The 12,856-nt window shown below is 36.2% G+C and overlaps 1 protein-coding gene and 1 long non-coding RNA gene across 2 annotated transcripts; one reads left to right on the forward strand and one right to left on the reverse strand.

Annotated features, from left to right (window-relative positions):
* Positions 1-3,134: 3,134 nt before the first annotated feature.
* stmnd1 (stathmin domain containing 1) lies at positions 3,135-7,240 on the reverse strand. Its single transcript, XM_041248526.1, has 5 exons — positions 7,059-7,240; positions 6,379-6,520; positions 5,418-5,551; positions 4,730-4,861; positions 3,135-4,077 (listed from the first exon to the last, which is right to left on the reverse strand). Exons 1-5 carry the CDS (start codon positions 7,137-7,139, stop codon positions 3,718-3,720), a joined length of 849 nt encoding a protein of 282 aa, XP_041104460.1. The 5' UTR covers positions 7,140-7,240; the 3' UTR covers positions 3,135-3,717.
* LOC121314825 lies at positions 4,820-10,744 on the forward strand. Its single transcript, XR_005950162.1, has 3 exons — positions 4,820-4,905; positions 7,978-8,026; positions 9,640-10,744. It is a non-coding gene; the product is annotated as an uncharacterized LOC121314825 (long non-coding RNA).
* The last annotated feature ends 2,112 nt before the right edge of the window (positions 10,745-12,856 follow it).

Consider the following 12,856-nt stretch of genomic DNA (forward strand, 5'->3'; position numbering starts at 1 on the left):
CATTAAGTAACTGAGAGATTGGTTGAAATGAAAACCAGAAGACCTAGTAGCTCTCCAGGATCAGGGTTGGAGACCCCTGCTTTAAACAGCCCTCTTGTCTATGCCTCCTGGTTGTTTCTTTGTTTGGTCCTCCTCCCCTGCCTCCATCTTGTAGCGCTCTTGTCAGGTGGCTCAGAGTGCCACTTCTCCTGCTCGCTGGCATCAGTTATCATTCAGTCAATATACATTTACATCATAGTTCGGTCAGCATATAGGGGCGGCTATCGATCGTCAATGGACAAGGTCATGGACCAAATTATATTACGTTTCATTATGGGCATAGTCATTTGTCAAATTCAATAAAGAATTGTTCATTTTAAATCTTTTGTGGATGTCTCCTTTCTGAATTGACGATTCCCTATGAACTGTTTGAGCATATTTGTTAGTTTTTCATTTGATTAAGCATTGATTAGCCTTAGTACAAGATTAGTGTAACACCATAGCACCTGCTGTATTTCATGGTACATGATACTGCTAGCTTTAATCTTGTATTTACAGCAGGGGCAGGGTGTTTGACGTGGTCTTTTACTGTATATATAAACTTACCTTGAAATACAGCAGGGCTATGGTGTTACACTAATCTTCAGCTTCATGCATATTTTAACAGAAAACTAACCCCAGATACATCAGGATCATATGACGTGTGGAGGTCCTGTTGAAACTGATCTAAATAGTTTACACATGGTACTGCAGTCTCATAGGACAGACAGCAAGTGCAGTATGCCAGTAAAATACAATCAAATCAGAAAAAGTGTAAAAACAGTATGTGCGTGTATCATGTTTACTACAGTATGTGTCCTGGGGCAATGCTTACAACATAATTTCATAGTTTTTTATTTTGTGCACTCTGCTGTTTACCAGTTTGGTTACATTACTTGAGTTGATTTTTTTATCTGCATGTGCACAAGTTTCCTCCCTCCTTGTTGAAGCTTTGACAAAACCTCAGTAAAGCTAATGTTTTAAATATGGGCTTCTAACATTAGTACATTTACCCAAGAAATATTAAAATCTTGTATTTTCTTCCCATGCCAGCACCAGTATCTGATTTAGTTAACCATGGCGATACAATTAAACAGTGTTTCTACAGTATATTATTTTTGTGTAAAAAAAACAAACAAAAAAAACCAACAAAGCTTCTTTTTTCAATATTTAGCCTTCTTCATTACATGTTACAAGCTCTTCTCTTATATATATTTGGCAATTACTACATCCCAACCTTGACAGGTTATGAAACTGACACAAATAAATGTAGCTCCAGTTAAGACGCGCCATCTGTCAGTATAATGTTTTAGTTTTAATGATAATTATACAAGTCTTGTAAAAACATAAAAAAGTTTATCTTTCAAGTTTTTAAAATTTATTGATATATATCTATATATATATATATATTATATATATATAAAACGTTAACGGACTATGTCAAAAATTTTTAAAACTAATTAGCTCATCTTTAACTTTAAATAATTATTGGTGCCACTGATGAGTTTAGTTCTGCTCCAAAAAGAACAAAACAGTGCCATCTAGTGTGAGAAGCTAATATTACAATTTTCTATGTTTGTTTTTGTCTACACTGGTCGTTAAATATCCTATTGTGCTCTTTGGAAGCAGAGCACTGGTGCCTTAAACTTGCGTTGGCAAACCTACCCTAGCATGACATTGCCGGATAAGATCTACGAACCACAGAGCTAATCTAGATTTAGAAACTGGCTGCCCAACCTTATCAGCACCATGGCACATGAAGAGCTGCTCTGATTTACACAACTTTCTTTGTGGTATGCTAGTGCTCTGACATGACAGAGGCAATGTAGCTCGTGAGACCTAGTTAATCCTAACCCTAACCCTATCCTCAAGCTCAATAGGCTGATTCAAATGTAATTTTCTAACCCCAGGGGTCCTGGGGTCCGAGCCCTCACCCCCTCACCACAAATGTCAAAATATTGTTTAACAGTATGTTTCGTATCACGTCTCCCCCCTTCATGACGGTCTTGATCCCCCCCCCCCCCAAAGATTATCAACAGTAATATGGAAATCGTTGCAAGCTTGCAAGTCTGTGATCCTCTAGGGTGTCAGACTGTTTCCTAAGGTGTATCCAGGATTAAGCCCAAAATATCAATAGTACGGACATAGGCTAACACGACCGTCGAGGCATTAGCCTTGATTTCTTCAAATTGACCTGAAGCCCACTTTGTAGATGAGGGAGAACAAGCCATATTCTTTGTGACACCTGTTTGGTTGAGTTGCCAACAAGTAGCCAATCGTCGAGATAAGGGTACAGCAAGTAGTCCTACCTAACATGCAAACCACATGGCTCCTTTATTATATTCGTAAAAATAACAAAAACACTATTAGACTTCCAAAGGTGCTAAAGTAGTAAGCAGACAGCACAATAAGAACACTTTTTTTTCTGGCATAAAAAAATAAGCAAAGTAAAGAAACAATCTCCCTGGAATAGCTGATTCTTTCTCAAGACTGTTTGTAAAGGAAAACTATTGGGCTTAGCTCTGTGGGTATTTCCTCTTGTAGAAGTGGCTTGTGCAGCCAATCCAGTTAAAGCTTTGGTATACACCTTTCAAGAAATTACTCATTCTTAAGTGGAATTGACAACTTTTACAGCGAACCATGGTAACAAGGTAAGGTAACCCAATGTTTTATTACGCCTTTATATACAATAATTACACAACGCGTAACCATGATATGAACATACCAGACTATTAGTAGTGAAGCTACATGTTTGTGTATCTAGTTGACATGCCATCTCTCATGGACACTCCATACCCCACTCATGTTACACTATTGTCTCCCTGTATGCAGCCCCATGGGTCTGGTTCAGGTTATTCTAGTTATAGATTTTTTTATTTGTATCTACCACATAGCGTTACATGCCATTTTCCATAGCAACTGGTTTAAGCTTCAAGTGGAGTTTTAGTGCTCTTACGGAGATATCCAAGCTCAATTTTTGTGTTTACTATCTGTAACCATTTGAAATGGATATTCAACATTACATATTCTACAGAATATTGTTGTTTTTTTCTGTGCATATATTGTACCCTATGGTACATACTGCTTGGATGTAAAGAGAACCACCCTGAGACAACATTCACTACAGGTTTGATTAAATAATATTTATGGTAAAAACAAGGCAAAGTCAAAAGATAGAAAAGGCATTGACAGATTTCATTTAATAAGGAAGGCTGTTATGTCCAAATGCTTAGGATTCTTACAAAGCTGAAAATCAGGTAAAGACAGGTTTTAGAGAAAAATCATAATAACTCAATACACAGTGATCGTTTACCTGCAGCAAAACAAAAGGAGAACAAAACTTGTCTACTTGAACAGTGCATAAATGCAAACTTTAACATGACAACCATTGTAAGTTTGTAAACAATGGGTGCATTAAGTAAGTGAGCCACTCAGAGCAGCTCAGTAAAAGAACCCACTTAACAGCAGGTTCAGTTCTGTTTCTCCTGAGCAGGTTCGATCAGTGATCCGAGTGAGCGGAAAAATCCTTGCCGTGAGAAGCTCAGTTACTTAACATACCCTCTGACTCCAGAGCTTTACTCACTGGAGAATTTGGCAAATCAGATATGGTCAGTACCAAAGTAATGTTGATACATTTTCATAAGTCACCTAGAATGACACCTTAATTTTAAAGTTTTTTTTTTCAAAATACATTGAGGATTAAAAGATGTCATCCAAATCATCAGCTTTACTGTCGTTTGGACTGTTGAAGGTTATATCTGCCTCTATAGCCATGCTGTCACACTCTGTGTCTGTGTTCCTTGAACTCACAGGAGCTTCATTTCTCTCCAAAGTCTTGTCTAATCCCCTGTCTACAATACTAGAAACTACTTCATGTGTACCCTCTTCACTGTTCTTCACCGACTTGTCCATGCCTAATACCTTGTCCTGCATACTAGATTGTGCTTCTTGTGTTCCCTTTTCAGTGGCTTCAGTAGGTTCTGTCTCATCACTGGATTGAGAAGTATTGTTAAGTGGCTTTTTGGTTCGCAGTCTTTTATTTAGCTCCTCTTCCCTTGTCTATAAAAAGAAACCAAAATCTAGGTTAAAAATATAGTTGTTCTTTTGATTCATTGTAGTGTATGAAATGGAACTAGTTGAAGCTGAAAAAAAGGCATTCCACCAGCAACCATAGAGACTACCACAGAAAAGGGCAAAGTAAAAAGCTAAATGTCTACATTTATTTAAATATCAGGGAATAAAAGAGACTAAAACACTTAACACTTATTTTAATTTGTTTCCAGCTAAAGTAATGGTGTATAATAGCAATGACCTGTTTTTAAGCGCAGTGAATTTGGAGGTTAACATTTTAAAATAAATGATAAAAGGCTTTACCATAATAAACATTTACATAGATGATTACACTTGATATGTCTAAGTTTGTTTGGGTATCTTCTGTGCTGCACCTATGGTAACATGTTTCCCATAAAGAGCAAACAGTATGTTAATCCTATGAAACCATTTGGCCATGCCACTGTTCTTCAAAGGAGTTTTTTTTTACCTAGATGAATACAACTTAATGACTAATAGATGGATGCTTTAGCAGAGTGTTGCCAAATACATGGTTAATCTTTTTTCATTTCAGCAAATAGTTGTTGAGCCTTTTGCAAGCAGGCAAACACGGAAGCAAACACGCAACTATATTTTACCACAGTGGGGGTTGTTACAGTACCTTCCGCCTTTCCTCTGCTGACTTCATTTTCTTCTCAATGTCCTCCATTGTTAAAGGGGTTCGTTTCTTCTTAGTTTTCAGTGTCTCCAAGCGGAGAGGTGGATTCTTCAACTGTTTTTCAGATGATTCTACCTACAAATTAAAACAAAACACAAGAAATATTCTCCCGTGATTCAGTAAGTAGTCTTTCTTATGGTTATTGTACACTTGCCATGGTCTATAATAGTTAGTCACATTTTTTTAATATTCTTTATTATACCTGTCTGTATGTTACAATGATTACCCATGCGTTACCATGCTTTCACTAATCTTTATTACAATGTATTATCATTTTACTATGCTAAACTTGTATAAGGTACCTCCATTTCAGGTTATCTGTTTAAATGAGCTTGTAATATTGCATAAGTGTCTCATCTTGCTGCTGCTCTCCCCCAGGACAATTATTATATTAAATATGTGAAGCCATTTCAGTGGCTAGGACCTCCCCCAGGGATTAACATGCTGAACAACATTTACTACTTTTCTGTAAAATTAAAAGTTAGTTTCTCACTGTACAAAAAATGGTGCAAACTTAGTGAGGTTGTAAATGCCAAGTGGTTGTTGCATTTGTCTCCAAATTAAACACATTTGAAAGGAATGCAGCCCTGCATGTATGATAGATACAAACTGTTAGTATTGTAGTACTTGCCATAATATCATAGGCTTCGCCATTTCTCACAAGTCGGGGGTGGCTTTGGATGATACCCTGCTTTACGAGCTCCTCCATGATGTCTGATGATTTTTGTCTTTCCTTGGAGTCTTTAGGAAGGCCAACAGGCCCACCTACATTAACCAACGAGACATTGTTTACTACTGCTCTACACATGAAAAATAGCAGAAAACATGCTTAATTCATATTAAAAACTTGTAACACTGTCTATATACATGTGATAGTCCATGCAGTAGTTCCTGTTTGCTCCAGGAACTGAAAGAGCTACATGTTATAGAGGAGCAGATTTTGCAAGAGTTTGAGATTTGGAAATCTGCAGGGCCTCTTCTGTTTTCCAGCATAAGCTTCAGTCACCTTTGAAATGATTCCTTTTGAAATATCAGTCATTTGTGTAATCTTGGATACATAAGCACCTGCCAACCTGCACTGTATGACAGTGAAGATATGAAATGTGCATTTTCATTTATGCTTAATATTTATTTGTAATGCATTTTTGCTGTTGATGTCTCAGGCAGGTTACCTGGGAAAATGGAGTGGTTTACTTTACCTTATATCAGCTTACAAGTCTTGCAGCAATTGTCATATAATTAGACTTTTTGAAAAAGATGATAAAGCAGACAGACAATCATTTGTAACTGTTTTCATGGCATAATCATCTGAATGAAAAGCAAGCATTGATAGGATAGCGTGTGTTGATAAACAGAGAAACTATCAGATTCCTAAACGGTATATGAGGGTTCAATTTCTAAAGGCAGAGTTGTTAAGGTATGCAGTATATTTTAAAAATCAGTGGCTATTGCTGCTTCAACATCAAAACGTGTTATTGGGGAAGCTCCAGCTTCATCATTTGCAATATCAGGGTCAACGGTCATCATCTATTACTGCCGCTCTGTATTAAGCTGGTGTTTCTCCCTGGGATTTAGTATGGTGCCATGCTTACCCCTGAGAGGTGATAGCTTATTTGGTACCGCTCCAGGTAAATGTACAGCTTCACCATCCAGCCCCAAGCCACTGTCAGTTGTGCGTTTTGATGCAGCTGACTCTTTCCTAACACCACAGTCTAATTTTGAGTAAACTTTGCCCTAAAAAAAAAAAAAAAAAAAAAAAAAATGACATTGCAAGGACATTGCACGGTGTCACTGGCTGCATTCATCATTTACCAACCCCGACCACTGAGCACTGTATTATATTTTACCATAGAAAAATAACTTACTATAAATAATTTTGATTGCAGATACACTGAAACATCGATACATTCGCTTATATTTCCTTTTTTGATTCCATAAAAATACAGTACTACCGTCAAAAACACAATATTGTATTATATTATACTTCAAAACGTACTATAGACTATTAAATGAAACTATACAGCATGGTTTTCATATGATAATAGTGTAAGGTAACACGCTATTTGTTAAAATGCAACTAGATATCGTACCCTGAAGATGTATTCCACGATGCTGTACAAACATTTTATCAACTGGATAGTTTACTGTATTTTAACCTAAGTACATGATGACATTCAGATTCACAATACACAGTTTATATACCTGTAACTATGCTGGTTTTACTATGAAGTGGTAGATAAAGTAAATAAACGATGTACTGTCTTTATTCTACCTGCGTTTTGTCATCACAGATATTTTTGTTTTCTTCGACTGCAGGTTGCACGGCCGTAGTTTTTGAATTCCCACAGCCCATTTTAACAGTCGAATTCCACGTTTTTCAACGAAGTCTGGGGGATTTTCTCTGCTGTGTATAAACTTTGCCTGCTGTCGCATTCTTATACACGATCCTCGTGGACAGAATTGGCGTTGCCAGGTACTCCTCGCGTTGCTATGGTCTGTTGCTACAATAAATCTGACCTGACACTGGCTCGTGAAATCCATTGTTGCAATTACTTACCGTTATTTACAGGTGGCAAATGCAATGTTAAATATTTACTTCGATACAAAGGGTGTGTTCCAGGTTGTTAAACGTAACTAACACCAAACATTTACCGTATTTATTTAACTTGTGTCGTTATTTGTTAAACAGATTGCTTAGTCCTTTATTCATTATTGATTTATTGAGCAGATCTATATCTTTTGACACTATATGATAACTAGTAAAACGGGTTCAGTGTCTTATAAACATGTGTATAATAAGCAAGATTTTTATTTTTATTTTTTGCCTTGACTGTTATGTAAGCTATAATGTCTGCAATGTCTGTCTCTGTATCAAATGGTAGAAGCTTTAAGAGAGTACGTGCTGCAGCTCAAATGGCTTGTTTACATTTCCCTTACTACAGTATGAATCTACATTTTTCATACATCTCGATGCAGTAATGTTTTAAGTCTTGTTCCATTGCTTAACTGCAAAAAAGGCAATATGTGTCACCACTTAGAGCCAGACTGCGCCACCTGGTGGAGGAGCTACGGGCACCAGGTCCCGGAAAAACATGTGAGGGAAGAATACTTTCCAAACAGCTCAGGTACTGTACACAGTGTTCTATTGTTCTCAACAATTACCTGTAACCTTTTGTTTCTTTCTTTTTCAGGTGCGTTGAACTAGGTCCACACCATAGCTTTGAAAAGTAGACAACACAGGTAAGCACTTGATAAAATTTATGTTTTTATTTTAAATAGTAAGAAAAGGAATTTCGAATTTAAAACAAGTAAAATGTTGCATGCAAGAAATTGGGGAGGTAGTAGCGAGAAGAGAGGAAGGTCAAAAAGCAGAGACGATTAAAAAAAAAGCAGCTCTCCAAAAAGCAAAGAGATTAAAAAAAAAAAACAGTTCTCAAAAAAAAAAAAAAAAATCACAATAGCTGCCGATATGCAACCAATTTTGATCTTTAAAATTAAAGAATGATAGAATAGGAAAGTTGCGTTGTCCTGTGTAGTCAGATGTTAGCAACACTCCTGTATAGCCAGCAGCACGTTTAAAAATAAAATAAAATAATAAAGAAAAAACCAAACAAAAAAACGTCCACAGCAAGCTCCCATATGTTTGTAACAATAAGTGTACACAGCAAAAATGTTCCCAAGAACTAGTCAGTGCACCACAATAAAAAGTTTTAAAAAAACTGCAAACGTGTAAAAATGTAGTCACACAGGTAAAAAAAAATAAAAAAAATAATAATTAAAAAAAACATACAATTAGGTAAACATTTTGATGAGTGATGACAGCTCTATGATTTGGTTATGACATGAGGAGAAGTCTCATTGGATGAAAATATTCAAACAATCACAATGGTGTTTTAAAAGACTTTTGCATCAGTGTAGTGTGAAGGAGGTGGAAGCAGCTCAGTAAAAAAAAAAAGAAAAGAAAAAACCCACAGCAGCTGCATTATTTCCCAGTTCAATGGAAACATTCAATCAAACTTTCTTAAGGCTTGTAATACTTTTTGTGTTTTATGTTAAACCCCTGTTGAATTCTGACATGTTTTAAAGGATAAAAAAAGTGTTGCAGGTTGTAATGTCTTTTGAGAATGTTCTGGAGGTTTAAAAATGCTTTAAGGGGATTACATTAATTCATAATGGACCCTACACTCTCACTGAACTAAACTTGAGTACCAATAGAACAAATACTGAACTACTGAAATACTCATGATGAAATGCTTTTATTTATTAAAGTTTTATTTATTAAAATAGCTTTTGAGAAAGTATATATATATATATATATTATATATATAATATATATATATCTATATTATATATATATATATAATATATCAGAAGGCATTGTAGCCACAGTGTTGAACTATCCAAACTGGTTTGACACTAAGTACCACAATTAATTGATGGCGTTTAATGCGCATGATGACTTGCAAAGTGAGATTTTAATAGACTTGCTGTTTTACAGGGTGGTTATTACCAAATAGCTTGAGCCAGTAATGTTTACAATGATGCTGTGTGTGTGTTTTTAGCTCACGCTGTGAAGAAAATCGTACTTACTCTGGCACAAAACATTTAGGATTGTATTTGTATCCAGCACTATCTGAACTGAGCTCAAGTGAAAGACACAGGCAGTTTAAAGCATCTGCTTTTTGCCTGATGTCTGAAGCAAGTTTTTGACGCACTTCTGTCAGAGACCTAGAGAGAATATGGGTACACAGGAATACGAATCTTGAGTTGGTGTAATAACCAAGCCTTATCAAAAAACTTTTCTTGCACCTTGATCATTTTGTTTTCCAGGCTTTATTTTATTTCTTTTTCAGGTTAAGCTGATTTCCTGCCACTTAATCTATGCTGCCAGTAGGAGACAATGGGTTCTGTTCACGAAGCTTTAACTCATGAGTTATTAACCTCTGCTCCACAGTTCATGTATTTTCAAAGTTTATTTTATGAATAATTTCAAGTTTGTTATTCCTGGAACTACATGGTTTAATTAAAAACAGTAAAGAACAGTGTCATAAATGTCAATTTATTTTATTAATAAAAAAAGACGTAATTTTTGGAATATCGGGTGTTACCAACAGTAACACTGGCTGTGGACGCTAACATAGGAAACATAAGTAACTATGGTTAATGCGGAACCATAATTTACCACACATACGCTGTATGTGTTTTAACATGCTTACCTGTGACTTACCATGCTTTCACTATCACTATGGTTTTCTATGTTTTTGCTGTGATATACCTCTATGAACTTTCATTATATAAGGGCCAATGGAGTCAAAGTGGACTTGAGTTTTGTTATGATAATGTGAGCTAAGAAAAGCCTTGTCTCATAATACCTTATGTACACCTGCCTGTTGTTGATAAAAAGCTTTTTTAAAAAAAAAAAAAGAAAACCTGTATAAAACCCCTGCACCTCCATTATCCATTTTATACAAAGCACTCCAGGAAAATGGAACATGCTGCATTAGGCAGTTTGGATAAAGAGCTTCTACTGTATCTGTAAGACATTTAACCTCAGTTGGTCCACAGCTTCAATAATGTTCTTCTGCAAGGGTTCTTTTAGATGCTTAGCAAGTTCCAGATCCCTTTTTAATTCCACTCCACACTCGTCATGAACCAGGTGAATCGCTTGGGACAGATAGCTCTTATCTTATGCAGTATCCCGAGTTAAAATGTAAACTGCCACAAAGGAGTAGGTGCAGAGTAGAGATTGTGCTGATTTAAAAGCAATACTACTCCACATTCTCTGTTAAGTGAGTGAATTTCAAATCTGAAATCTCCCTTTTCTAATTTCATTACCTTGGTTAAAGCTGCAATTTCAACATTGATTTTGGAAAGGCATTGTCCATCTTCTCCTTCCACCATTCTCTCTGACAGTTTCATCTGAGTGCATGTTTTATTCCTGCTTGTCTGAAATGCATTCCAGGCCCACAGTATTAGAGACACACAGTACATGTACTGTATGTTTTATACTTTCTGTTAAATCTGGTATTTTACCAACTGACTGTACACTTTGGAACTGTTTTTGCATATACTGTGTATGTCATGGTCATTCACTTTTGCATCACACAGATGGCTCTAGTTCAAAATTTACAGCTGTGGTGGCGGATGTATGCTACTGACGTACATATTAGTTTGGTTAAATGCCTGCCTTGGCACAGAATGACAAATATACAAGCTGATCAGAGATTATCATCAGTTCTCCACTCAAACAGTGTTATTTTCAAACGGGACAAATCAATCACTTATGTATTTTAAAGGGACCAAAAGTTATATGTAACCACATTTAGTGTAAATATTTCACTTTCGTAGTTGCTTTTACTGTAAACAATACATGTCACTGTAACTTTCCCTTTAAATAATTGCTCTAAAAATGCAAATCACTCAGAAGCAATAGTTTTGTAAGACCAAACAGACTAGACCAACCTCGGATGTCTGATTTGGCAAAACTGTTCAAATGAAAAGGTGAAAAAGCCTGTTCCTGTTCACATCGAACAAGCTGAACATGTCAGTGTCGGGGTGTCTCTTCCTATACCTTCCACCCGGTCACATAATATACTATTTCCATTTTCACCACTTGTATTTTAACCACTTTTGGAAAGCAATCAGATAATACCCATTTTATCAACCACATTGAAATTGGGTATTTTTAAAGAAATAAAATAGCAAACTTAAAAGGACACTTGCTGAATCACAGGCAAAACACAATTTGAAACCCAGTTGATGCATCTGTTATGCCAATGCCTCTTCTGAGATGTATGTTGTAACATAAATTATTAATCTTCTTGTCAGATTAGGTCACAGTGAGCATGACAGCTGACCTGATAGGTGCTTGGTTGGGGGTGGCTGCTTCGGTTTCACTTCACAAATGAAACTCTCAATTGTGATGATAACTCCATAGGCCATTCTTGGAAAAACTGAAAATATCCATTACTAACTGACTCTTTGGGTGGTCACACAATCCCATGAGCTAGCGTGTTGTGGCAGATGTTTGTCCAATTTTGCATTTCATAAATTTTTCCTTTATTAAAAAAATACAAAACATAAAAGAATCCCCCAATTTGTCTTTTAGAAGTTTTAGACCACCAGGAAGCCAAAAGCAAGAAAATAACTTGACAGTAATCTTTGCTGTACAGTTCACAAATGGAGATAAAATACAAAAACACACAGCTGTTGCAATGGAGGGTGATTTGTAAAATGTATACTGTACCATATTTTGGTTTAGTTAAGTAAAAAAAAAAAGAATGTAATGGGTTGCTGTGACAGAGATGCAATGATTCTTGGTTGTAAATCTCCCGACCTGTGAGGGCTCTAAGCAGTGAGAACAGAGTTCTTTGGACGAGCTGGTCTGACAGTTCTTTCCCAGGGTCAAGAAGTCGGTCAGTCTGGAAGGCGGCAAGACTCAGTTGCAAGAACGTATTGACCTGGAAGGGAAACGACGTGGCAGCCGCAGATTGGAGAGGTAGTTGTACTCATTTATCAAGGGGTTGTGTGTGACAGCAAAAAAAAAAAAAAAAAAAAAAAAAAAAATCGTAATCTGTTCCTTTGCATTGGTTTATTATTAATAATCGAGAAGGACAGTAAAAACCAAAACAGTACCTGTAATCGTGAGGGTTGTCTTTTGTTTGTTTGTAATTGTCTTGTATATTGCAAGACAGTTAACACAGTTCCGGAGCTGTCGCCAAGGGCCTGCACTGAATACTTCACCATTGTCACAAATAATAAACCTGCATGCACCCAGGACTGGTGACCCTGTTTGTATTATTGTGGGAGGGTATCGTTATAATTTGGGACTGTTTGTTCTTTTCTTATACATTGTTGTGTACTGCCGGGGAATTATTGTTTGGTCGCCAGACCTTTAATCTCAAAATACAAACATTTCCTGCATCACTCCTGACCTGTATACAATGAACCACTTTACCAATATATTTTATTTTCTAAATCATTTCAAATATGAAAATAAAATATTGTATAAATGCACAAGCATAATGTATTATGATTTGTACAAAAATCAGTTGTTAAAAGACCAATTTG

This window comes from Polyodon spathula, chromosome 4, assembly GCF_017654505.1.
Source record: "Polyodon spathula isolate WHYD16114869_AA chromosome 4, ASM1765450v1, whole genome shotgun sequence".
Classification (NCBI taxonomy): Eukaryota; Metazoa; Chordata; class Actinopteri; order Acipenseriformes; family Polyodontidae; genus Polyodon; species Polyodon spathula.